At 44.6% G+C, this 25,633-nt stretch overlaps 11 protein-coding genes across 11 annotated transcripts; 7 read left to right on the plus strand and 4 right to left on the minus strand.

Annotated features, from left to right (window-relative positions):
* Positions 1–7,352: 7,352 nt before the first annotated feature.
* Positions 7,353–8,688, plus strand: IAQ61_007899 (uncharacterized protein; the record flags this gene model as incomplete). Its single annotated transcript, XM_066097783.1, has 3 exons — positions 7,353–7,413; positions 7,475–8,212; positions 8,417–8,688. Coding segments are annotated over 3 exons (1,071 nt in total), but the record flags the coding sequence as incomplete, so codon positions are not given.
* Positions 8,689–8,929: 241 nt separating this feature from the next.
* On the minus strand, positions 8,930–9,298 carry IAQ61_007900 (uncharacterized protein; the record flags this gene model as incomplete). The annotated part of the gene is made up of 1 exon (XM_003840598.1): positions 8,930–9,298. The coding sequence occupies one exon, from the start codon at positions 9,296–9,298 to the stop codon at positions 8,930–8,932; it is 369 nt and encodes a 122-aa protein (XP_003840646.1).
* A 185-nt stretch (positions 9,299–9,483) lies between these two features.
* On the plus strand, positions 9,484–9,927 carry IAQ61_007901 (uncharacterized protein; the record flags this gene model as incomplete). Its single annotated transcript, XM_066097784.1, has 1 exon — positions 9,484–9,927. One exon carries the CDS (start codon positions 9,484–9,486, stop codon positions 9,925–9,927), a length of 444 nt encoding a protein of 147 aa, XP_065952281.1.
* A 169-nt stretch (positions 9,928–10,096) lies between these two features.
* Positions 10,097–12,881, plus strand: IAQ61_007902 (uncharacterized protein). The gene is made up of 3 exons (XM_003840597.2): positions 10,097–10,872; positions 10,978–11,329; positions 11,382–12,881. The coding sequence occupies exons 1-3, from the start codon at positions 10,587–10,589 to the stop codon at positions 12,517–12,519; spliced, it is 1,776 nt and encodes a 591-aa protein (XP_003840645.1). The 5' UTR covers positions 10,097–10,586; the 3' UTR covers positions 12,520–12,881.
* IAQ61_007903 (uncharacterized protein) lies at positions 12,882–14,097 on the minus strand (the record flags this gene model as incomplete). Its single annotated transcript, XM_003840596.2, has 2 exons — positions 12,882–13,370; positions 13,477–14,097. The coding sequence occupies 2 exons, from the start codon at positions 14,095–14,097 to the stop codon at positions 13,035–13,037; spliced, it is 957 nt and encodes a 318-aa protein (XP_003840644.2). The 3' UTR covers positions 12,882–13,034.
* A 126-nt stretch (positions 14,098–14,223) lies between these two features.
* Positions 14,224–14,433, minus strand: IAQ61_007904 (uncharacterized protein; the record flags this gene model as incomplete). Its single annotated transcript, XM_066097785.1, has 1 exon — positions 14,224–14,433. One exon carries the CDS (start codon positions 14,431–14,433, stop codon positions 14,224–14,226), a length of 210 nt encoding a protein of 69 aa, XP_065952282.1.
* A 729-nt stretch (positions 14,434–15,162) lies between these two features.
* On the plus strand, positions 15,163–15,544 carry IAQ61_007905 (uncharacterized protein; the record flags this gene model as incomplete). The annotated part of the gene is made up of 2 exons (XM_003840595.2): positions 15,163–15,287; positions 15,338–15,544. The coding sequence occupies exons 1-2, from the start codon at positions 15,174–15,176 to the stop codon at positions 15,542–15,544; spliced, it is 321 nt and encodes a 106-aa protein (XP_003840643.1). The 5' UTR covers positions 15,163–15,173.
* A 1,502-nt stretch (positions 15,545–17,046) lies between these two features.
* PRP43_2 (DEAH-box ATP-dependent RNA helicase prp43) lies at positions 17,047–17,337 on the plus strand (the record flags this gene model as incomplete). The annotated part of the gene is made up of 1 exon (XM_003840594.2): positions 17,047–17,337. One exon carries the CDS (start codon positions 17,047–17,049, stop codon positions 17,335–17,337), a length of 291 nt encoding a protein of 96 aa, XP_003840642.2.
* Positions 17,338–18,690: 1,353 nt separating this feature from the next.
* On the plus strand, positions 18,691–18,993 carry IAQ61_007907 (uncharacterized protein; the record flags this gene model as incomplete). Its single annotated transcript, XM_003840591.1, has 1 exon — positions 18,691–18,993. One exon carries the CDS (start codon positions 18,691–18,693, stop codon positions 18,991–18,993), a length of 303 nt encoding a protein of 100 aa, XP_003840639.1.
* A 2,312-nt stretch (positions 18,994–21,305) lies between these two features.
* On the minus strand, positions 21,306–21,818 carry IAQ61_007908 (uncharacterized protein; the record flags this gene model as incomplete). The annotated part of the gene is made up of 5 exons (XM_003840590.1): positions 21,306–21,314; positions 21,363–21,374; positions 21,435–21,542; positions 21,600–21,620; positions 21,678–21,818. 5 exons carry the CDS (start codon positions 21,816–21,818, stop codon positions 21,306–21,308), a joined length of 291 nt encoding a protein of 96 aa, XP_003840638.1.
* Positions 21,819–24,033: 2,215 nt separating this feature from the next.
* IAQ61_007909 (uncharacterized protein) lies at positions 24,034–24,654 on the plus strand (the record flags this gene model as incomplete). The annotated part of the gene is made up of 2 exons (XM_003840589.2): positions 24,034–24,311; positions 24,485–24,654. Exons 1-2 carry the CDS (start codon positions 24,059–24,061, stop codon positions 24,652–24,654), a joined length of 423 nt encoding a protein of 140 aa, XP_003840637.1. The 5' UTR covers positions 24,034–24,058.
* Positions 24,655–25,633: the final 979 nt, after the last annotated feature.

Here is a 25,633-nt window from a genome sequence, read left to right on the forward strand (position 1 = left end):
TAATATATAATATAAAGATAAACTAACTAAGTAAAAGGTTTAACTAGCTATAGGTAAAGTATAGAGTAATAGAAGTCCCTACTCTACTTATAGTAGTATTAGATTTACTAGGGAACTTGTATAAGACTGTGCATGTAGATCTACTAGAGAGAGCTACTAATAACCTACTACTAAGCTAGAGGCTTTAGGACTTATAACTAGGTCTAATAGTTACTCTAGAAAATAAAGATATAACGCTAGATAAATAGGAAGTAGAAGAGATCCTTTATATAAAGAATATAAGAGGAAAAGGAAAGTATTAAGTCCTAGTAAAATAGAAGGGGTATATTAATCTAATATAGCACCTGCTAGAGGTAGTATAGGATACTAAGGCTCTAGATAGGTTTAAGGAATAGTATAGGGATACTGTGTATAATAATAGCCTAATACGTATAAAAGCTAGGAGGTAAGGGTAAAAGGAAACTAGAATAATAACTTAGACCTTTATTATAATTAAGAAGTAGAAAGGTATTAGAGATATCTTTTTATTTATCCTAATAACACTCTAAGTAAGTGCCCTACTACTAAAGTTTTATAATATAGCTAATAATTAGGTAGTAGTATCTATACTATTACTATCTATAACTAACCCCCCCCTAGCCCCCCCTAAACTATTATTTATATTATTCTAATGCCTCTATATCTCTTAGTAATAGTAGTAACGCTTACGCGTGTTGCAGGTAGGGGAAGACTTAGTTAATAAGTATAAGCGGCAGTAGTAGTAGTAGTAGGAGGAGGGTAGTGCTTTAATAGCTTACTAACGCATAGCACCCTAGGCCTAAAAGAAGTAAATATTAGAATAGATATAAAGGGAATAAGGGAAAATTAATACTAATAATAAAGGTCTTAATACTATAGGTAGTGCGCTTAGCAGCGCTCTTAAGCTTATTAATATAAAGGTTAGTTTAGGCCTAGGTCTTGTTTATACGCTAGTTAATACCCTAGAAGGTAATACTAGCAGCAGCAGCAAGCTATATAATATTATTATTACTATAACTACTATATAAAGGCGTAATAGCAGACTAAAGTAGAAATACTAGAGTACTAGTAGTAGATAGAATAATAGCACTAAGCTAATACTAATTATAGGCGCGTAAGTAGGTAGTAGGGGTAAGTAGAGTAATAGTATTATTAGTTTAAGCCCTTAATATAAGATCCTTAAAATAATAGTAGAGCTAGTAGAACTATAGCACAAACTAGTAATAGGTGCCTTTAGTAGGTTTCCCTATAAAGGTGCTAAGGGTCCCCTTCTTTATAATATAGAGGTAATCCTCCTAGTAACTATAATAAAACTAAAGCTAGTTACAAAGGGCTTAGTGAATATTAAGATTATTAGTAAGGATAGCTTCTAATTAAGTATAGGTCTTATAGCTATAATAGTAGGACTTATATAAGCGCCCTAGATATAGTTAGAACTTACTATAGAGAAAATAAAAATTAAGGGGAACTTACTACTACCTTCCTAATAGTTATACTTGCTAAAGAGATAAAGCTAGTTAATATACTAATTATAGGGAAGTGGCTTTATAAAGCTACTATTATACTCCTTATTATCTAAGTTACTAGAAATAATAAAGCCGCTAAGTAGCTATGTTTAGGGAGGCGTGTGCTAAGCAAAAGTTAGTGCAGGAAATATAGGGAGAACACTAGAAGTACGCACCTTATCTTAGTAGGCCTAGCGTAGGGTCTAACTACCTTATAGTAGATCTCTACTACTAGCACTAGTAGCTATAGATAAAGATATAATAGGAACTAGATAGGCAGGATTAATAGAAAAAGATTAGAGAAAGGGCTAATTAGTAGGGAAAATCTATTGTATAATAAAGTAAGTTTAGGAAATTTATAGTAGGGTAGGATAGCTATATTAGAACTTTTATAGTAGGGTGCTAAAACAAGCGTATAGACGCCACGCGCGCGTACTACTTAACATACGGGCCTGTTACAAATTAGGAAGGAATATAAAGATATAATAATAAAACCTAAGAATATATAGAAATAAAGCCTAAAATAGATTATAGGGTACAAAGATATAACCCTAAACCCCTAGAAAGATAATTTTATAATAGTTTATAGGGAAGGTTAGGGGTATGTAAAGGGCTTAGGCTTATACCTAAGCCTAGGTCTAACACAAGATAGACCAAGTCTAACACTACTACTAAGCAAACACATTACACACCCATAAAAAGGCGCTAAGGGCTTACCTCTCCTTTAAGATACTAAATACTATTATTAACGCTTATTGCATTCTCCCTTAAGGCTAGTCCATAACAATATAGTATAAAAGAAGACAACACAAAGTCTACTTTCTATACTAATACGTTTATTATAGTAACTATAATAAATATAAAACTTTATAACTCTACTAATACGTATATAGCTTACTAATATTTATATTATCTAGTATAGCAAAATAGTAAGTTTATGCTACTAAGCTATTATACTAGAAGACTAGTATAATTATATTATAGCTTATTAAAGGAACACACTATAGTTTAGATTAGACACTACTATCTATATTTATATATCTACTATCTATATCCCTAAGTGCTATATTAACGTAGAAACTATTATAGATAGTACGTAGCAGGTAATCGCTGCCCCTTGCCTATAAATATCTAGTTAACAGAACAAGTTCTAGTATTATTATTATCTTACTCTATACTAAGGTGCACGCTATAAGGTAAATTAAAAGCAGTATATACAACACTAGTAAAGGTGCTATAAATAAAATATTCCCTTTACTACCACTAAAGATACTACTATACCATAGACTATTAGCTACCCTGCTAGTTAACTATTACACCTTAATAATATACAAGGAGTACTTAATATTAATTCTTCCTATAATTCTACTAGCAATTCTGCTAGTAATAGTGCAGACCTAATAGACAACTATAACAATAACATGTAACTCGCGGACAAGGATAAAGAGGTTCTATACCTAGAGGACTTTTTAGGGGATATATAATAGCAAATAGGACACACACTATATTATAAGTAAATAGAGCGTGTTTAATAACTTTACACTACTTCTCTTAATATATATGCTGTATTTATAGGTACTCTACGCAAGAAGTTCTAAAAGATATAATAAACTTTAAAGAAATGCTATAATATTAATATTAGTAATACTATCTACTAGGGGTAGCATATACTATATACCTTATTCTAGGATACTATAACTCCTCTATCTATTAATTATTGTGCTAATAGGTGCGTAGCCTTTACTAGCGACCTTAACACTACTTATACGTGCCTATCCTATAGTAGAGCTTAGTATAATAAGAAAGGCAAATTAAAATATTAATAGTAATATATCCCTATACTTCTATAACTACGTATCTAGTATAATAATAGTTATTAGTTATAATAATTAAAAGCGTATTAGGTAACTTTTAACCCTACTAGCAAATATACTTTACACTAAGATATATATAATAGGGACTGGTTTTAAGAATATAGTAGGAAAGGATACTTCTAAGACCCTAGGGATCTAGCTTTACAACTTATATTAGACGTAGTAGGTATAGTAAAGAACCCTAAGAAATAATAAAGTATTATACTAGTAGTGCTATATATCTTAAACCTTTACCTATCTATTTAGGATTAAGACTATAATACACTTGTTACTACTATTATACCTAATACTTTTAATAAAAAATTTATAGACACTTAGCTATACCTAATAGTAGAGGAATTACACTAACTTATAGTTAGAGTTTATATATATAACGCAGACGCTTAGGAAGAATTTATCCTTTACGCCTACCTTATACTAATAACTAGAGATAGGCTAGCTATAGTAGAGATTATAGGAATAAAATAGCCTAGTATATTAAAAAGGAGTTACTACCTATACCTATACAAAGGAACTAAGGGGAGAACTAGTAAATACTCTTTCCTAAATAGAGATACCCTTTACCTAGTTATATATAATAATTTAGCTACTACTATTAAAGATATATATAAATAATAGACTAATATACTAGCCTCTAGATACACTACCTTATACTAAGATGCTAGTATTAACTACTACTTTATCCTATTAGACCTCCCTACTATACACTTTCCTTATAGCTTTCCTATTAACGTTATACACGTAATATCCTATAACATACCTAAAGCCTTATTCTAACTCTAGAAAGGGGATAAATTTAATAATAAGACTATACTATAGCTTATTACTAACGCTAATTAGGCTTTAATTAATAAAGGTCTTTATAAGTCCTATTCCTTAGTACTAACCTAAGTTAGCACTACCCTATAAAGCACTATAATATATAAGATATAGACTTTATTTAAATAGCAGACTTTTATACTTACTTATAGAGCGCTAGCTATGCAGGTCTATCTTTAGAAGGAATATACTAATAACTTCCTACGCTACTATAAACTACTCTTCTATATAAGCTAGAGGGAGTTTACTATTAACTAGATTAATAAGTTAGAACTATTAGTAGAGAATTTTATTTGCTAGTATAAGTTACTCTACTACTATAGTAAAGTAGACTAGTTACTATCTTACTCTATTTAGATTTATTACCTACTCTACCTTATATCTAATACTAGGAATTTTAGACTACCTATATACTATACCTAATAGTCTTTAGAGAGACTTATTAGTTATATTAAGAAGATAGCAACTTCTCCTTCCTAGAAGTATATTAGTTTAGAGTAGAATATACTAGTATATAAGTGTATTATCTACGCGTAATAGCTTAGGCTTAGTATAGAGTATAATATTAATAAAAATATAATTATAACTTAGCTATAAGAGCACTATCTAAAATCTAAGTCTTATAGTAGTATAGATACGCACTAGGGACATATCCTAGATAATACTTATACTACAATTGTAACTATAGTATATGCTATATAGACACGCGCCTAGGATATAGTTATATATAACTATTATATACTTCTAAATAGGTGTACTATTAGGGTTTTAAGGAATTATAAAGATAGTAACTACCCCTAGAGCACTGCGTTTATTATATATTACGCTACTAGAAATAATTATAATAACTATATTTAGCTCTCCTTTAGGATAGTAATATACCTATTTTAAGATCTAGCTAATAACTCTAAATAGGTAGGAGTACTTTAATAGTAATAGATATAACCCACTGCTGCTATAGGCTAACTAGCCTAACCTTAGAGGATAATAAAAGATAATAATAGTATTAAATAGATTTAAATAATAATAATTATTAACCTTATAGGAGTAGCTATAGTTTACTATAGACGCAGCGCTTAACTTTAACCTAGTAATAAGCTGTATATTATTAATAAACGCGGATAGTCTAAGACTAACTACCTATAGTTAAGTAAGATAATAGGTCTATATCTAGCTTTATAGTACTAGGCTCTTTATACTAATACTATTACTATATAATATACTAGTATTTATTAGGTAAGTATATTATCTATATATTACGCTAGACTATTATTAGATATACTAACTTACACTAATTGCCACGTAGTTATACTACTTGTATACCTATTTAATTTATATTATACTGCAGTTTTCTAAAAATAAGTAAGGTACGCAGTAGATAGCCTTACAATTACGCAGGTATAGGCTAATAATTAGGCGGTTTTAGGCCTATTAATTAGGCGGGTATAGGCTATTAATTAGGCGGGTTAGGCCTAGGGACAGGATAGGCAACAACGTACTAGTAGTTTATATAAGGATACTAAAAAAAATCTAATACTATTATTACTATACCTAACACTTATATTTTATCTTTTATAAACTACTTTATATACTCTACTAATAGGTCTATTATAAACTACTTTATTTACTCTACTAATAGGTCTATAGTAAACCACACTATGTTTATACTACAAAAAAGTAAACTACTACTTTAAACCTATTTACAGGTATACACAAGGTCAGTTTACACCTATATAGTAAACCCCTAGCGTACCATTCTACAGTAAACAATTTTTTACCGTAGTGAAGACCTATAGGAGTAGGAATTAATTCGTTCAATCTCCATACAGACGCGCACTCCCATATGCCATTGAGCCGTATCGGACCCCTTTCGGACGTTCCTATCTACCTGTGTCATTACAACAGTAAGCTATATGACCTGGTTACAAGCCTGCTAAACCTATATTGGCGCTTAGCGTGTACTTAGCGTGTATTATACTAGGGGATGAGGTTTTTTTATAGATATATAACATGGGACCCTTACGCTAATCCTAACCCTAACCTCCCTAATCCTACCTACTAATACTCCCTTACCCCAATTAACTCTAACTCTAGTTGTATATATTACGCCAAGCGCCAATATAGGTTTAGCAGGCTTGTGACCACGTTATATAGCTTACTGTGACTAGGTTAAATAACATTTGCCCTACAGATCGCCAATATTCCCTTTTTTTTACTGCTGACGCGATGTGCATGCATGCGGAAGGGCGCGGAGTCATGGATCACAGCAAAATGACTGCCGAGCTTACGCTACATCGGTGTATTGGCAAACTATAAGCTAATGGAATCTGAGCCAAACTTAGTTGTGGTGGTGCGTGTGTATGGAATAGGTAATGTTGAAGGTGTAATAACTAAGCTCATGAATGATTTAGGAGATGGATGATTAGATTGTGACCATCGAGATACTGGATTGTGCTCAAATGTGTAGAGCCGAAACTTGGCACCCAGAGGATCACGATCAGTATAACTATGCTATCCCGGCTCCATATCGGGCCGTTGGTCAGGTGGCATTGGGCAGATGAGTTGATAGTAAGCTCAACAGAGACATTGATCAAGGATGGGCATTATCAAGGAGCTCGATGTTGATAACAAACTAGGTTTGCAAGTAGTCCTAAAGTATGGATAAAGCACGCCCAATCTCTCTATTTATCAGGTAAATCATCTTGTAAGTGACCTAGAATATCGTAGCCAAGCGGCAGGCCTTCCATGCGTAATGCGCTGTCTGGAAGACATATAATAAATGAAAATCTGACATTCTGACTGGTCCTACGTATAGAAAGGGCCGCATGGAGGACCGTACTAGTTCCAAGATCAAAGCTGCAGACTGTTACTTTGCTAGTCCGTGTCCGCAGCTTGAATGCATATAAAGTGGCCTCCCTCTGAAGCCTAGAGAGCAACTCTTCTTACCTCAAATTGTTTATTAGCCACTATTATCATGCAACTGCAAGTAACTCTTCTTACTACTTTGCTCGCTTAGGCTCTAGTAGTGTCTGGACAGCTCTATTATACGCCTAGGCTTTGTACCACACAGCGCCTAGTACTAAATCCAAAAGAAGATCCTAATACATCATGTCCTGTAAGTTACACTAATTTAGTTCTCTATAACACTTATAAAGGCACTAATTTTAAGCAGGATGGCCACGTTTATAGATGTGTACGTTAAGTAACCATAAGTTGCCTACTAGAGAGAGATCTAAACTCGAGTGTAGTGTATTTCAGATGGAGTGAATCGTGCTGGGTTTAATCAGGATAAAACCTGCACCTTACCTATTATTGATACTGGAGGTGTTGCAATAAAACCTTGCAATAATCTAGATATTGCGGTACGTTCTTGTCTGCCAAGTGCCTTGACGTATTTTAACTGTGTACTAACACACACCCCTTTAGGCACCCACTTGTGTAAAAATCTTCTCTCTAAATGCCCGTATATTCTACTAACTCATGACAGTGCACAACTTAGGGTGCTGGATAACGTAGCAGAGGGAAAGGTGACGAAGGAGCTGAACGAGATTCAGGCTCGTGGTGGGCCAGCAGAGATGGAAGGTATACGGAGGATAGCAGAGAGACTTTCAGACATGATTAACTTAACTCAATTCACTCCCTTAGTACTACATCTTGCACACCTTACTTTGGACATGACGAATGCTCTGCCACACGGGAACGACAGGGCAAAAAAGCAACTAACGTGTCTTTTGACTAATATACCTACTGGACCTCTAAGCAACACTACTGCGCGTTCGCATTTGCAAACATCATTGGCTTCGGTTGGGCTTGCCAGTGACATAGATACGGCAACATCTTCGCTTCGGTTGGGCTTGCTAGTGACATATGGGCAACATCATTTGCTGGTGGCTGACGGATATACATTGAGGCGTTTCAGCCTAAGCCATGCGGGCAGACAATGGTTCATGGCTGCACGCATCTTGATGCCGCGCTATTGTGCATCGCAACGAACTCGTATTTGTCCTTGATAGGGAGGAAATGAGATGTGAGACAGCGCGGGCAATGGTGACTTGATGGACTTGGAGGAGAGGTCGAGTACCTACGGAGGGCGGGGTGGGTTTGGATGGATAAGCGGCTGTACACGGACGGATTGGGGAAATGGGCGGGTGTCGCACAGATGCGGTCGGAACGGTATTGAGTGAACTTGTGTTCATGCAGTTGGTACAATGGCGTCAGGCGAACCCAGCTGCTTGGTGACCGTTTGCTGCTCTTTCCCGAGGACCCAACATGGGCAATGGACGATGGGTAGGTACCGGCCCATCTCGACGCGTCTGAAGTGTCGCCATGGAGATTTGATATGTAATTGTACCTGCATAGCGTTTGTTGTGGTTGAGTTGGGCTCAAATGAAAGGGTTCCCTGGTCTGCCCCTGCAGCTGGCAGCCAGTTGACCATAAGGCTATTCAAGCGCGATGGCCCAGACGCCATGTAATTTAGCCGTCTTACCGAACGTTCTATATATCTAGCTCGCGGTTGCTGATGTTCATAGTGCGGCACGTTGATGCTGACGAGGTACCTACCACAGTAGAGTGTTTGATTTGGCCTTTACTGGGAGTCCAGCCATTTAGGGATCGGCCTTGTCACTCCTCACACGGGACCATGTCCATATGTGCAATTCGTTGCTGGCAGATTGCACTGGAGGGGACTGCCGGTGGGCTGGAATGCGGGACGGCCTAACGGATGCCTGCAAAGGGTGTGTCGTCCAGTATCCAATGGGCCGTGAATGCGCAGCGTATCACCTGATGCTTGTCATGGTGACTGAGAACATCGGCGAGTGTCTTCGAGTTGCATGCCAGGAGAAGTGGAGTTGAATCTCCAGGCGGCGCATTGGGGGCCCGATTTCGCGCAAATGTCTCGTTGACGACTTCCGCAAGCTGGCTGGCGACGGGCTCCAAGTCGATGCCCACCCAGCCAGGTCGAACAGGAGGTCTATCGCCCGATGCATATAAATTGACCGTGCTTGCATGCTTCCAGAAGACCACGTGAAAGACGAACGAATGACAAGCGCCACCACCAGCCGGGCTCGAGTCCGAGGCAGCCATCGTTTCGGCACAGGCAGCAAAAACCGTTATCTACCCCGGTTCGCAAAGGGCAGGTTGTGGAGGACGGCCTGCAGCTTGGGGCTTGGGATCCAGACAGTGACAGTTTGCCGAGCCGTGTTTGCAGGTGAAATACGGCCGGTGAATGGGGCCGCGAGGGAAAATGGACGAGATGGACGAGTGAGCCGATGAGAGTTAGTTGGACTGGGCAGCTGGGAGTGGCTCTGCCCAGTCCCTACCGTACGGTACCTACACACACAACTAGGTACAATGAAATGCAAGCCACCGTTGCCATCTATCTTGCGATGCCCGTTGCCCATCAAAGGAGGGGAGGGGGTGGTGGCCTGGGTGAAGCAGAAAGGGTCACATGGGCGTTTGAGTCACATGACAGATGTGCGCGACATTGGAATGGCCATGCAACACAAGGAAGACATGGATGGGTAGATTTTGGAGGTGTAGGGCATAGTATGCATGCGGGAGATTTGTTGCTACAAGGCTCAAGGCTCAAGGCTCAAGGCTCAAGGCCCAAGGCTCAAGCCAGTCAAGGGAATCCAATGGAATCCAATCATCATGCATTGATGGGCAATGGATGTATGTGCCGCTGTGCTGCGATAAAGATACGCCCCGGCTAGGCCTGATATTGTCATCACCCCCCGGCGCATACACTTTGTCGTTAGCAGACAGTAGAGTACGCCAGGTAGCTTGTTCTGTTCCCTTGAATTTCTTCCCCCTACTAGCCCTACCGGTACTTGAACACTCACACTACACACACACACACGCACACACACACACACACACACGCACACACACACACACACACACACGCACACACACACACACACACGCACACACACACACACACACGCACACACACACACACACACATGCCCCATCCCTACACCCACTGTACACCCACTGTCCTACCCAGTCTGCTAGCCTGCGACCATTAACCCGACTGTCTGGGCCCGTCTTTTGACCCTGCCCTGCCCTGACGCCTTTTCCGGTACTCGGTTGAGCTCGCGCTCAAGAACCGCCCAAGCCCAACCACGCCAGAATTCCTCGTCGTCGCCACTCACCACTCCATACCTACTCATACTTCATCAGCAGCAACCTTTGACCAAAGGCCCTTCCCCCACAAAGCGAACAGCAGACCCGCTCACGGCTGCACAGCCGACCGAAAACCCCGCAGATCCACTGCATTAACTTTCATTCTTCTTTCTTTACTCTTCTCGTCCACTGCCGACTTGCGCCTTTAACTAGCAAAGACTGCGCCCGCCGTGCGCTCGGAACCATGACCATCGACGACGACATGTACGGTACCGAAAAGAGCTTTGGGAGACAGTCGCAAAATTCCGACTACTGTGGCGAGTCCTCTCGCTTCCACGAGGGCATTGGGAGACGGGTCATGGAGAGTTTCAAGCGGGATCCGAATTTTGCCATGACGCCCAAGGGCAGCATGGGAGCCGATGGCAAGGTCTACGACGTCGAAGGTGCAGCAGCCAACACAGCAAACTCGCCTCTGGCAAGAAGACTCAAAGGTCGCCATCTGCAGATGATTGCCATTGGAGGCTCCATTGGTACGTCACCCTCACCCACACCCTCAAACCCCCCACATGGCCTTTGCTTTGGCCCCAGTCTATCCCCCCACCCCGTGATCTACAGTGATTGATGGCTGCTCGCAGGTACGGGCCTCTTCGTCGGCTCAGGACAAGCACTGGCAAATGGAGGCCCAGCGTCGCTAGTCGTCGCCTACTGCCTCGTTGGTCTCATGCTGTACTGCACAGTGCACGCGCTCGGAGAGATGGCGGTGCTTTTCCCCGTCGCCGGCTCCTTTTCGGCATATTCCACTCGCTTTCTCGACCCAGCGTGGGGTTTCGCCATGGGTTGGAATTATGCTCTGCAATGGCTAGTCGTGCTGCCATTGGAGATCGTCGCTGCCACCTTCACTATCGAATTTTGGAATCATGGATCGGTCAACAACAACGCTTGGGTTGCCATCTTCTTGATATTGATTGTCATCATCAACCTGTTTGGGTAAAGTAGACCTCGTGCCCGTTTCCTAATCCAACCGACTAACGACATGCAGTGTCAAGGGATACGGCGAGGCTGAATTCGTCTTCTCCATCATCAAAATCACTGCAGTCATTGGCTTCATTATCCTCGGCATCATCATCAATATTGGTGGTGGCCCCCAGGGCGGCTACATTGGCGGGAGGTTTTGGCGAGACCCTGGTGCCTTCAACAATGGCTTCAAGGGCCTATGCAGTGTCTTTGTCAATGCCGCCTTTGCTTTCTCCGGAACTGAGCTCGTCGGACTGGCGGCTGCAGAGACAGCCAACCCCCGCAAATCCCTACCCACGGCCGTCAAGCAAGTATTTTGGCGCATCTCGCTCTTCTACATTGTCTCTTTGACCATCGTAGGCGTCCTGGTTCCCTATGACGATCCCAGACTCCTACAGGATAGCAACACTGCCGACGTCGTCGCCTCCCCATTCGTCATCGCCATCAAGAATGCTGGGATCGAGGGTCTTCCATCCGTCTTCAATGCCGTCATCATGATTGCCGTCCTCTCCGTCGGCAACTCCTCCATCTACGGCTCCTCCCGTACCCTCGCCGCGCTGGCAGAACAACACCAAGCCCCTCGCATCTTCGCCTACATTGATCGCCAGGGCCGTCCCCTCGTCTCCATCGCCTTTGCCTCCTCCCTCGGCCTCCTCGCCTTCCTCGCCGGCGCAAGACGTGAGCTCCAAGACCAAGCCTTCAACTGGCTCCTCGCCCTCTCCGCCCTGTCCGCAATCTTCACCTGGCTCTCCATCTGCCTCGCACACATTCGCTTCCGCCAGGGCTGGAAAGTCCAAGGCCACAGCCTCGACGAACTGGCTTTTCGCTCCCAGCCAGGCATCATCGGCTCCTACATTGGCCTCTTCCTCAACTGCCTCGTCCTCGTCGCCCAATTCTACGTCTCGGTCGCGCCCTTTGATATGGACAGGCTCACTACCGCTGGCCGTCTCCAACGCTTCTTTAGCGTCTACCTCGCCCTCCCCGTCACCATTGCTTTTTACATTCCCTACAAAATCTGGTTTCGCACCTCCATGGTGCGCTCGCATAACATGGATCTCGTCACTGGCATTCGCGAACTCAACATCCAGGCCCTCATTGAAGAAGAGCGCGAGGAAAGGCGCAAGTGGCCAAAGTGGAAGAAGGTCTATAAATTCTTTTGCTGAACCCCAGCACTGTTTTTCTTCCTTTTTTTTTTTTTTGATTCTATTATGCCAAGATCTATAAGATTCCCCCTTCTTCATTGTTTTTCCGCTTTCTTCTGCATCATGGCGGCGGCATCTTGCATGTATTTCCTTTTTTTTAACGCTAGCGCCGCCATTTTTCTCCTGCGATCTTCTTCGACAGGTAGTATTCTTCGATTAGTGCGGTTTGTCATGATACCAGGCGGCGTACTGAGAGGTACTGCGCAGCCTTGCACTACGGCCCATGGTCGCGTGCTCTGTTTTTATACGTGTTCATGTTGGAATCGGAGGGCTGGTATGCAAGATGAAGAGAGAGAGAAGGAGGGACGGAGGACTAATCAATACCAAGCATGCTTATGTGTATGTGTTGTACGTGTACACCAACCATGCCGACAAATATATAAAGCTATTCACGACTTCACAATACAATTCCTGTGCATATTGACTCACACAACGCAGTCAAAAATATCAACTTACCACGTACAACAAAACACAGCCTACTCATTCACAACCGCCTGCACAATCGCGCCCTTGTCCCCTTCATCCAACTCATCCAACATCTCCATATCCCGCTCGTCCAGCGCAAACCCAAACACATCTGCATTCTTCGCGATCCGGCTCGGCGAATCGCTCTTGGGCAAGGGGATAAAACCCTTTTGCAGACTCCAGCGGATGAGCACCTGGTTGGGCTCGACCCTGTGTTTCTCAGCGATGCTGACGAGGGTTTTGTCCGTGGCTTTTTGGTTGCGGACGATGGGGCAGTAGGCTTCGATTGCGATGTTGTTTTCTTGGCAGTATTTTACGACGGCGCGTTGTTGGCACCAGGGGTGGAGCTGGGTGCGGTTGCGTTAGCTGGATGGTTGGTTGGGGTGGGGATAGAGAGAGAGAGCGTGTGTATGTGCGTGCAGAAGAGTGCTGTCCAGGGGGTCTTTCAAGTACCTCGATCTGGTTGACGGCTGGAACTTTGTCCGATGTAGCAATCGATGCGATTTCCTTGATCTGTCCGATTCCATAGTTACTAACACCAATATCCCTCGTCCTGCCCTCTTGCTTCAACTTCTCAAGCGCATTCCACATCAACTTGCGCTTCTCCGCGCCGAAATTCGGGCTGTGAATCAGGAACAAATCCACGTATCCATGCCTGCCAGCCAGCTTCTCCACGCTTTCCACGAGCTTCTCGTACGTCGAGGCTGCGTCATCGCCCGCGAAGAGAATCTTAGTCGTGATGTAGACTTGCTCACGGGGAACATTGGATTCTTGGAGTGCGCGTCCGACTTCGGCTTCGTTTTCGTAGTACTGGGCTGTGTCGATGTGGCGGTAGCCGGCTTCGAGAGCGGTCTTGCACGACGCGACACATACGTCTGGGGGCGATTGGTAGACGCCGAAGCCGAGTTGGGGAATCTTGTGGTTGGAATTCACGAGCGAAAAGCTTGAGGATATGCTGAGGTTCTTGGTAGACATGTTGGGTGGCGGGGTAATCGGCGAAGAGGGGTAGGTGAAGCTCGTGATGTGTATGCAAGATGGCACGGGCAGCATGGAGGAGATGGCACAGAAATGCATACCAGACAAAGAGGGAATTTCGACAGGCTACCCAAGTCAGTATTTTCCAAGTCTTTTTTTTTGTATGCGGCTACAGAGCATGCATATCCAATATTGCAGATTCGCATGGAGGAGTTAGTCGTGAGGTCACTCCCTAGCGAATTCCATACCCGGAAGGTGGGGGTCCATGGAGTCTGGTGGGGGCCCGTCTGGATTTGTATTCTTGTGCCGTCTTGAAATATGGTCATAGGATGGCTTTATGAGGTTTTGAGTGTAGAGATGAAGCATCGTCTCAAGTGGGACTTGTGAAGTCTGAGTGTTCAGAGCCAAAAGTCTCGGTATCTTCGTCTGGTCCATCTACTACCGGTACTGCCCTTACCGGTACTGGGACGCTAGTGAATAGCCCCCACCGCGTTTCCCCCAAAGCCCCAAATTATCGCATTTCAGTCTGAGCTCTCAAATGTCGCCATGCTTGTTACAACTACCAGCGTTGTGCTAGAGGGAGAAGGCTGTGAAGGAGTTCCAAGAGGTAGTCCGCAACCCCTAAAAGTCATGTGCCATAAGCACCGACACACCTTCACACAGTCTTCAACAAACATGGCATCAGAAACTATTCAGTGAAGCTCAAGGCCGAGCTAATAAACCCTACTCCAAATTTCCTTAAGGTGGCTAAACTTCTGTCCTGGCAGCTCTGTCTCCGCCTCCATTCTTTTCTCTCCTGCTCTCCTGCACAAGTCACTCGCGGACGCACTTGACATTCTTGCCATGCTATCTGATTCCATCACTCCGGCTGGCTTGGTCATGGAAATCATTTCTTCGATACAACAAGCTTTGTTGCTCGGCTATAGAGTAGGCAGGGCTGAATAGACGGGACCATACACCCTTGGTGGCTTGCGCAACCACTATTACAACGAGCTGAAGACTCGAGATGGAATAACGCAAGTATGGTCTCCTACGACTTGATTGCCATCTTGATCGTCTTTTCCAACTGATTAATTGATCAACCATTTACGTGTACATATTGGACTTTGGGCACACCGTACTTATGGTCTGTCTATGGCACTGCACTGGCATTGATTCACCAAGCCGGAACGACCATGATTGCCTTACTTGCCCTTGATTTTGCCCCTTCGATCCGGCGTTATGCAAAACCAACACCAGCAACCATGTTCCAAACACAGGAACTATCACGAGTGGCAACGACCTTTGCAGTAAATTGGTAATCCTACCGACGTATATTGTAAACATAGAAATGTTCAAGGGTGGTCCCAAGTTTCATACTCGACAAGTAATTGAGGGTTTCGGGAAAAACGCTACAAGCGGTGCAGGCAAGGAAGTCGTTTGCTACTACTATCAGGCCGACAAGAGCACAACCAGCATGCAGCCAAACATTCCAAGAGACTTTGGTTTACCTGAATTCCATCTTTTCCAAATACAACCTCTCAACCGATACTTTTTGCGAAGTTGAAAATTCCTTTTAGACATGCAAACGTTGTATTTGCCAAGTCTAACGACAGATTCTCACTCGGATTGTACTGGTATATCTTTTCGATGATGAAGGGGTGAACAGGTAGAGCTACCATAGCCAATCTGTGTCTCCAAGTATGACATCTTCGTCGATCAGTTGGGGCATACTCTTTACGAGTCTTGCACTCTAATCGTTACAAGATCTTAGGTTATAGAGGAGCTGTGCAACTCACAAAGCGATGGGTAAAGAAGAGATGATGACCTAAGGCTCCTCACGTAAATGGCCTTGCTTGGTGGTGAGATATGATCCAAGGCGTTTACCCTCCATAGCTTCTTTAAACCCAAACCATCTTCACAATTTCCTACAATGTGTGCCGCTTTCTCTTACAGTTAACTAATTGATACTGTTCTTTGCCTAGAATTGAATACTCCGTTTGTTGCTATCGTAATTTTGATGGGAAATCGACAGGTTTGAGACACGGCAAGTCTCTAGGAGGTGTGGCACCACATACAAATGGTATGGGAGAAGCAGCAAGCATCTTTGCAGAGCGCAGCTATTTCTTACAATCCTCCAGCTGACACTTAAAGTCAATCAATCATCCAAGGGGACTATTTGAATACCACATGAGAGCATTCGCCGGTTATATGACGCCAATTATCTCTTCCCGTAGGACAACTATGACTCCAGGCCAATCACTCATCATCAGAGAATAAAAAGTTCTTCCTAAGTCTAATAGAAACTCCAATCCCATGTTCACATTCATGAGAGCTGCTAGTTTTAATGATCCAACTGTTCGCAATATTCAAGTCTGCCATCGGTTATAAACGAAATGGTCTATCATTTACCATAGCTAGCGTGATACGCACAGTGCTTGTTTAAGCACCCCAACATCTTCTTAGCTCTAGAGTATGTCAAATAAAGTGGTGGAGATAATATGTAGTTTGTGTGCGCGAGGCCTGGCAGTGCAATCGGATCAAGTCAAATAAGGCTCATCAGGGGAATCAGGGTTTGGGTAGCAAATAAGACCGCGTGACAAATGTTGATGATTCCTACGATTCCTCCGTCAGTTTCTGTACTACTTGACATGTTAAATTAGGCCAGACTAACTTTAGCAATGCCCTAAACAAACGACAATGCCATCGTAAATTAAGATATAGGGTAAAAGGCAAAATGTCTGCTATCTGACATACTGTGGGTCCTTAATATCCAGAAACTCCCAGTCAAAATCAACATGTCCCGAGCAACCTCAATTCTCGTTTGTTCATTCACGGTTTCCGCGAGCGCCTTGAGTGATGACCAATCCCAGGAATTCACGACGCATCAATGACTGCAGTCTGTTTCGCACGGCAGATTGATTGCCGTGGCAGCCTATTTTACCATAGGGGAGGTTGGGTGTCTCGACTGGTGAGCGTAATAGGAAGCTGATCATACCACTTGATAAATTTTCGTTCCATCCATACATGCTTGCTGTCACGTCTCAGAGTCAACTGCCGTGAGCCAACATGTACTTCCCACCTTCACGCTGTGTGGGAGAAGCACCCTCAGTTTTGGGAATACATCAGTCACCCGAGTTCTACTACTCCAATGAGATTCTGTCGCTCACTGCACTCCCCTCCGTCCCGCAAATCTTCGTCCGCCCGGCGAACGACCGCAAGCGCGCTGACGAGATGAAGCAATTCTTCGCACACCCTAAGGGAGATCATCTGACCATGCTCAACGTCTATCACGCATTCAAGGGTGAGGAGGCCCAGGTGAGCCCTAAGCAATGGTGTCACGATCAACATATTAAATAGTGAATTAGCAGTCGTATTACCAAAGCTACGTCCTAGAGAAAAGGCAGACAAAGTTTCCGTAAAGCTCTTGGAGAAAGTGGGTGAAGACTTTGTCGCTCGCCCGAATCGAATGCAACTAGTCTAGACAGCTAATAAAGCATAGTTCTCCAGAGATGGCTCTATCTACCTCTTGCCATTGTTGGAAGGCGCAAGTTTCCATCTTTTTGTAAAATCCATAGTCTTAGCTTGCCTTGTGAGTGGATGGGATGGAATGTACGCGCGTCAACTACCTTGGTGATTTGGTCAATCTCATCGCTTTACTGTACGTAGGCTGGGGAAATTTGGCTCAATGGAGGCAGGTGAGGCAGACCAGTAGGCCAGCTCTTGGAAGTATATCACAAGATTGAGGAAGACTAAGCCAGAGGAAGATGGAAGCAAACCGGCGCGCAATGATCTCGCAACGGCAGGCAAAAAAGAAAGTTAAAAAAAACTGCGAGCAAAAGTACACTTGCAGCACACAATGAGGCAGTCAAGTGGCTCGAAGTGGGTGACGAGGAGGTGGTGTCGTTTGGGACCCACTCGAAACATCAACATTGTATCGACAACTATAGCAGCTTCTACGTGAGAATTAGTGTGCGCTTCGATGAATACTCTAGCGAGTCCCAGGCACTTCCGTGGTCATGACTGGGATGGAACAAACACTCAAAACCAAGTGTCTTCTGAAGAAAGTGGGGGTGCATGGATTGTGCATTAAGCTCGGTGCAAGAGGAGGGACTACCATCATCCGTGATCGCTGTGGGAGTAGTACTTACCGACGTGATCTTGCGGTGATGTTGGAATACTCATGGCTATACTAATTTGACAGGATGATTTACGTTGTTGCAGATGATGATAGTGTTCATTTCTCACAGATGTTCAAGATCCTTGAGGCACTCAATTTAAGCGATCTGGTAAAGAGGCTGCAACATGTCCAGTTCAGCGAAATCTCATGGGTTACTGAAATGCTCGGGAAAGGAAACAAACCACAACTCATTCTTGATAAAACCCTAAAGCGATAACAGCTCTTACAGAAGCCAAAGCAAAGAGAATGGCAGTGATGTGCCGCCATTTACATCAGATCACGGAAGCCCTTGACACTTCTACGCTTCTTATTCAAGACCTATCAACTCACTCAACCAGCGTACATGTACTCAACACCACTGCCCTACCCTGTTGTGAGCTTGGCTCAGGACCTGATCTACCATGTGGACTGATAAGGCTGCACCATCTAAGGACTACGAAGCACTAGTAGACAAGGAACCAGCAAGCTTACTCCGCGTTCCATAACATCCGAAAATCGTAAAGGCTATATATCGCTCGCTTGAACGGGCGGGCATGGTGACATATCTGACGACTGGCACGGAGCAGCTCGTGGAATATCTGGATGATGAAGATAAAGACGAGGATGAAAATGACGACAACGACCACCCGGTTGCTACAACTCCAAGTCTTGCAGCACTCTTAGAGGGGACCGAAAATAGTGCTAGAAATAGCATCAAGTTATCTGGGATGCCGCCACTACCTCACATCCCACCACTGAGCCCAGACCCACCCTCATCCGAGCGAAATCCAGGCTACTCATCTTCACTGCTCTGTTCTCATCAATCCAATCCCAAAAACACATCTCCTCGCCCATGACCCTCCTTACCAGCCGCAAAACTTGTCTCACACCGCTACATCCTGCAATTCTCCTCGTGCCGAATTAGTCTACCGTCAAAGCAACACACAAGCCCCTCATACACGCATAAATCCACAAGTCGCAGAAAAACAACGCATTCATATCTCTCAGAGTATAAAACAAATACTCGTTGGATACCTAGCAGTATACTCAGATGTATTCTACGTCCGTGGTATAGATCAAAGGTAGTGCTGTGGAGAACAAGTCACGTGTATGTTTGTGTATGTTTAGGAAAGCAGGGATATGGCAGTATATATATTTCAGACCTGCGATTCTTGTTTTGCGTGGTGTAGGAGTAGTAGCAGGAGTTGTTTAACGCTAATACCAGCCGTCGAGGAAAAGTAGCAGGACCTGGGCTTTTCTGAAGAGGATTTACTTAAATGTACTTTTGCTAACGTCCATGTTTTACTTTGATGTGAGGAACCTTTGTTTCGAAGTTGCACTCCATACTCCCTAATCTATTCACACCACCACCATACCGGTGCGTTCTACAATCCACAATCCACAGTCCACTTATTTTAGTGTCACAACACACTAGTCACGATATATGCACAAACTCATGCCCTATAAAGCGAGAAACCCAAATTACTACCTCATAATTTAGGAGAAACGGGGGAATATGTGTACGTGCACTTGCTGCATACCTACCTCTCTAATGCATACATCTAGCTCTACTACAACCTTAGCTTGGCTATACATAGGTCAAATGTCCTAGCTCCCCACCCTTTTGCCACGTTTCATGTTTCCCAGGTCCATCTTTTTTAAGAGTGTTGTTCTTATCCAACTCTACTATTTCGCGCACGCAAAGTCCAAACTAACATACCGGTACACAGCCCCCCCCTACCTTGCCCATCCTACATGACTTACAACACGAACCTGCCCAGTTTTTGTGCCCCACCATGCCTGACGAGCATAACAAAACACAAGCCAGCATGACACGAACGTTACGCGTCCAAAGTCCAAAATAATCAATGTAGAAACGCCCCGCACCTACCAACCTCCCCTCGCCCCCACAGGATAAACGCGCGACCTATATGTTGAGGGAAATGCTAATTGTCCTCGCCACAATAGACTAATCGTCCTCGCCCTAAGCACTTAGCGCCAGGTACCCCGGCCGCCTAGCAAATTAGTAGCAAGCCAAGGTAGCACTAACTGTATCGTGCTTTTAAAACGTAAATATCTAGTAAGGAAAAATTCTATAGATAAAAAAATTAAGCGAGCGGTAGTAGGATTGTAGCAGATAACTATCTTAGTAGTTAGTAGTAAGTTAAGTGGGCAGAGGATAAGTATTACTCACATTCACCTACTAGTTTCTAACCTATACGTGATAGCGCAGTACTAACAGGCGACGTGTTTAGCTAAAATAGGTGCTAAACTCTAGAGCGTGTTTAAGATATCGTGATATTTTTTGTGGTGTTAAGCTCTATAGAAAATTTTTACCCCCTAGTCTAGTCCTATTTAGGAACCTGCTAGTCTTATCTAACCTATTTAGGTTATAGCTAATCCTATCTAAGTTAGATCTAGTCCGTGCATTTAGAACACCAAAACTTCTAACTACAACCCTTACCTCTACCCTCCACCTCTACTGCAACCCTCACCTCGCCCATCGTAGCCACTAATAGCTTAACCTTGATATCAGCAGTCGGGTTAATATAATCACGTGGTATATCCTTCACTCCTACCCTAGGTTTGCTAGCGAAAGCTGCGACTTCACCGCTAGCAATAGCTGCAAAGCGAATTAGGTAGGTATTGTATCTCCTTGTATCATAGAAAATTACATACAACGCCGAGACGGAGTACTTGGGCGATTACCCCTTGGCGCTTCCCTATTAGGAAGGGCGAGGACGATTAGTCTATTGTGGCGAGGACAATTAGCACTTCCCATATGTTGAAACGCGGCAAGGCTGGAGGGATTGTTGAATCCTAGTCGTCCTACAAAGAAGCGCACGGCAGGACCTTGGCCTTACTTGCATACTGAGGTTGCTGTAACGACGCAGGTAAGTAGGTACGTCCGATAGGGGTGCGATACGACTCAAAGGCATATGGGAGTGCGCGTCTGTATGGAGATAGAACGATTGATTCCTACATCTATAGGTCTTGTACGAAAGGACAAGAGAAACATGTCCATCTATCTATGGGCGAGATGCTGCCTATATACCTAGGGGACTCGGGCCAAAGGTAGGTTCAAGTCAGGGTGCTAGCCCTAGGAATCGACTCGAATAGTCGTGGTGACTATGAGTGGCAGAGTCGTTACAGCCATCCAGCATCCTCATTATTGGCACTGTCATGAGTTAGTAGAATAGACGGGCATCCAGAGAGAAGATCTTACACAATAGGTGAACTAAAGGGTTGTTAGTACATGGTTAAAATACGTCTAGGTACTTAGTAGGCTAAAACGTACACCAGTACCACCATTGCATGGCTCTCTCTCTTGGAAATCTCCTTGGGTAGGATAGGTGCACTGTGCAGGGTCCATGAACGCATTATAACTTTCGTCAGGCAGCACACACTACACTTAAGTTTAGATCTCTCTCTCTAGTAGGCAACTTGTAGTTACTTAACGTACACAGCGATAACTTTCGCCAGGCTGCTTTAAATTAGTGCCTTCCTAAGTATTATAGAGAACTGGATTAGTGTAACTTACATTACATTCTACACCATTTCCTAGTTTTTCCGAATTCTCTGTGGCACAACTCTTGGCTGTAAAAGGAAATCTACCGGTAACTGCAGACGCTACTAGAGCCGGAGCAAGCAAAGTAGTAAGAAGAGTTGCTTGTAGTTGCATGATAATAGTGGCTAATAAAGTAGCAATGTTAGGTGAGAAGAATTGCTATTTAGGCTTTAGAGGGAGGCCACTTTATATACATTCAAGCTGTGGATACAGAAGAGCCTTTGAAAGTACCAGTCTACGGCTTGGATCTCGGAACTAGTGCGGTCCTCCATGACTTGTCGTCTTCGAGTATTATTAGCATACCCTTGGTGATCTTGGAATCAATCCTGTGCAGGTGCTCGTGTCAGAATGTACTATGGTATCAGACAAAAGTGCTCCCCTGTGGGGCGCCTGTGCAACCCCTATATCTAACTATACTAGATTTGGGCGAAATAGTAATATATTTATTTTTTACACTTTCCTAGTACTTTATGTGCCTACCTTAGGCTTAGATTACTACCTAGTAGCAAGCCCTTGTACTATTTACTAATAATCAGAGCCTATTAGGTATAATTGAGTCCTACGCTATACGCACAACCTCTTATAGTTAGGTGTAGATAGTAGTGTAATTAGTGTTTAAGACATAGATACATAGTAGATAGGTAGAGGTGATAGAGGTCGTGATAAAGGTGGTGATAGAGGTTAAGGACTGAGAGATAGAAACATCAAGAAACTTAGGGGTGCATTAATTACGAGGATACGAGTGTAAACGAGGTTTAATCTAAAATGGGTGGGTTGAAGGTATAAAGGAGGGGAGGATCATAGGATAGAACGACAAGCCTCTTGACACTTTGACACATCTTATCAATGGAAGTTTCTTCTCCTCAATTCTTCTCTCAAATCAAGTCGATTACCATGAGTTATCTACTTCCGCGTCCTACCCCTCCTCCTTCTCCTTGTTTGAGTGGGTTACTCTCCCTGTCGGTTCACTATACAAGTTACTATAGATTTGCATGAAGATATCAAAATACAGAGTTTCTAATCTCTGTGAGCACGGCCCTAATCACCCCCAGCAAGTAGACCCACGGGTGAGCACTTTTACCTATTACCATAGTACGCTTCGAGACGCTTATAACGCTCCGCCCTGCAGGAGGTGGGGGAAGGCCCTCGTGTGAGTGGCCATGTTGATTCATGGGCAGACCTTTGTACAACACTAGCTACCCGCCAGGTTCCAGCGAATCCGGCTGCTGACGGCTGCAATCTAGTTGTGACTTGGACACTTGTCTTTCGAGTATCAGCTGATCGTAAGCGACGCACAGTACATGCACAATCGCAGACTCATGGACTCATGGACACATTCCAGGCTCCTGAGTTTATACGCCGCACGGTAGCCACACAAGGTACAAGGCCATAGCCGAATGGGGACGCTGGAGTAGGGAGAAGAGCTCCACTTAGCGAAAGCTCGAGGAAGAGCCAGCGTGACTGACTTGCAGCACCAGAGACGCAGAGTCGAGACGGCCTTGACGACCGCGGGCCGGAGAAGAAAGTAAGCAAACCAAGGGTTAGTGACAAGCAAGTCAGTTGCAACGGTTTTGCGCGGCAATATTACGCTAGCCTACCTCGGTAGGCCATGCATCTTCACGCGATGACGTGCATCGCGCAAGCATGGCGAAGCGACGCCGTCGTGTACGGAATCGAAGTCTGTACAGCAACAATTTTATTACTACAGGTACTATGAAGAACAAGCCAACCGCTGTGGACAGTCGCCTTGAATCGGTAAGATGCTCGGCGGTGTGAAGAATGGTGATTGGCAGTGGGTGCATGCAGTGGTGGGGAAAATATTCTTCGACGTTGACCGTAGCTAGTGCGAGCTGCGCAATACAATACAATAGGAAATAGGCGAGCGGGGAGATCCTTCCAGACTTCCGACGGTAGGGATAGAGATTGCCAAAGAGGGACAAGCCAGGGCCTGGCTTTACCATCTCGACGGACCCGCTTGCAACGGACGTTCCTCGATGCGCTGGTGGGATGTGCTCTGCCTACGCGTGCTGACCTGCATCCTGTGCTTACAGGATTCCTATGCGTAAACTTCGGCAACAGTACCGTGCCATTGGGTCCATTGACGCCAACACACCAAGTCCCGGCAAAGTGCTCACATGCCCTGAGTGGTCCTTGGTTCGGATGGGAGCTGAAAATAGCAAGGATCTGAATCGGTCGTCTATGGCGAGTTTCACCTCGACTTGAAGACCCTGAATGGACAGCCACTGTATAAACAACAAGCTTGGCGGCTTTCAGGTTGACAAGTTGGTGACACCAAAAGGAGGTTCTTGTGACACCAGACGGCTTGAAGGATCCCATCTCGTTCGGGCCGCAAGATGGCAAGTTTGCTGTATCCCACAGCCGAGAGTTGCACGGCAAGTGGACACGTCCAGGTGCATATCGTCAGAATATTGATCGAGTCTCGACGGTGGCTGATAGCACAACCCAGCTATTGCATGCGCAGAATGCGGCGTAGGGGCGACTCCAAGGAAGCAACCTCCCTATGGGCAGCCATCTCCCTCTCAGCGGGACACCATGCATCCATCCGAAGACAGGACAGGTTGTCGAATCGCCAGCAGCTGGTCATCGGTGAGCGAACCCGTTGGAGCCAAGGTGGATGGGAAGATGGAATCCGTTGAATCCTCTCTTCACCCGGGATGGATTCTCATTTCCTTCTTGGGGTCATGGTGCACTGTTCAGTGACTGACGAGCAAGATTGTGACGATGACAGAAAGTGATGATACCTATTCCTACCTACCTAGCGAGGGTGGTCCTCTTGTTTGGTGTGATCGGTGAGATGGCAAAGGCAGAGGCCAATGGGGAGTGGATCGACATGAGGGAACACAACGTCGAAGCCCGGGCTTGCGGCATGAGCTCCTACTCGATTGATACTCGAGCAGCATCTCGTGGCGAGCTAATGCGCGAGATTTAGAGCTGGAAGCGGGCTGTTGATGGCAGGCATCCTTTACAAAGGCACAGCACAGCTAGCAGCTACTCTAGGGATTGGCACGCCACATGACGGTTACGATGCTAGCTGAAGTCAGGATCGGTGTCTGGGGTCTGGCTACTAGCACATTTGAGACGGTGGCTTGAGAGAGAGAGAGAGAGAGAGGAGACGGCAAAAGTAGTCTGGTAAAGGATGGTGAAGGTCGGGCGAAGGATGGGATTTTCAGGAGGCGGATGGATGGTTGATGAATCATGAGATGAGATGAGATGGGATGGGGAAGTGGCTGATGAAGAGGGTGAGTAGTAGCGTGGTAGCGTAGTAGACCGAGGAAGGGACGACCAGCCAGTCCGTCTTGGCAGTGATGAACCCACCACAGGACGGGCACAACGGTCCAGCAGCACACCAGAGGACGACGGGGGGAAGGGGGAGAGGTAGGTCCCGATGCTGCAGTGTAGGTGTGCATGTACTGTAGAGTATGTACCTACAGTACATGTCGCATCCGGTCGCCCTTGTCCACGTCACGGCGCGTCCCGGAGAGAGCTTGGGGCAAATCGGTTCCTGCCGCATGGTTACCCAGAGGCGTGGAAAGTTGACGAGGGAAAAAGGGCAGGGCAGAGGCTGCGTAGAGGAGTAGAATAGGGTGGGAATAGAGGAGTGAGTCGAGAGTCTATTCCGTGGGGGAGGGGACATGGTCTGCTACTACTCTGCTACTCTGCTACTACACCGTACTCCTACTGTGCATGGCCGGCGTGATCCAGAGATGCATTGCAAAGGCGAGTGTGATGGTATGCAGGCTGCGGGACGCGGGATCCCCAACAGGCCCACCGTTGTTGTCCGTGGCCGTGTGTGTTCTGTACCGAAGATGGAGTAGAGTGCTCTAGAAAGCTAGTACTATAGCCAGCCTCGAAGCTGCTATTGTACTACTCTACTCTTCCTGTAGTATGGAATACTAGACTCTCTTTCC

This window comes from Plenodomus lingam (assembly GCF_022343315.1).
Source record: "Plenodomus lingam strain CAN1 chromosome Unknown contig_3, whole genome shotgun sequence".
NCBI classification, from domain to species: Eukaryota; Fungi; Ascomycota; class Dothideomycetes; order Pleosporales; family Leptosphaeriaceae; genus Plenodomus; species Plenodomus lingam.

What these genes read in the sequence shown, in the direction of transcription:
- IAQ61_007902 (XM_003840597.2), top strand. Translation starts at nt 10,587, where the DNA reads ATGACCATCGACGACGACATGTACGGTACCGAAAAGAGCTTTGGGAGA. An exon ending in TGCCATTGGAGGCTCCATTG is followed by an intron (nt 10,873 to 10,977) that starts GTACGTCACCCT and finishes GGCTGCTCGCAG; the next exon opens with GTACGGGCCTCTTCGTCGGC. An exon ending in GTCATCATCAACCTGTTTGG is followed by an intron (nt 11,330 to 11,381) that starts GTAAAGTAGACC and finishes AACGACATGCAG; the next exon opens with TGTCAAGGGATACGGCGAGG.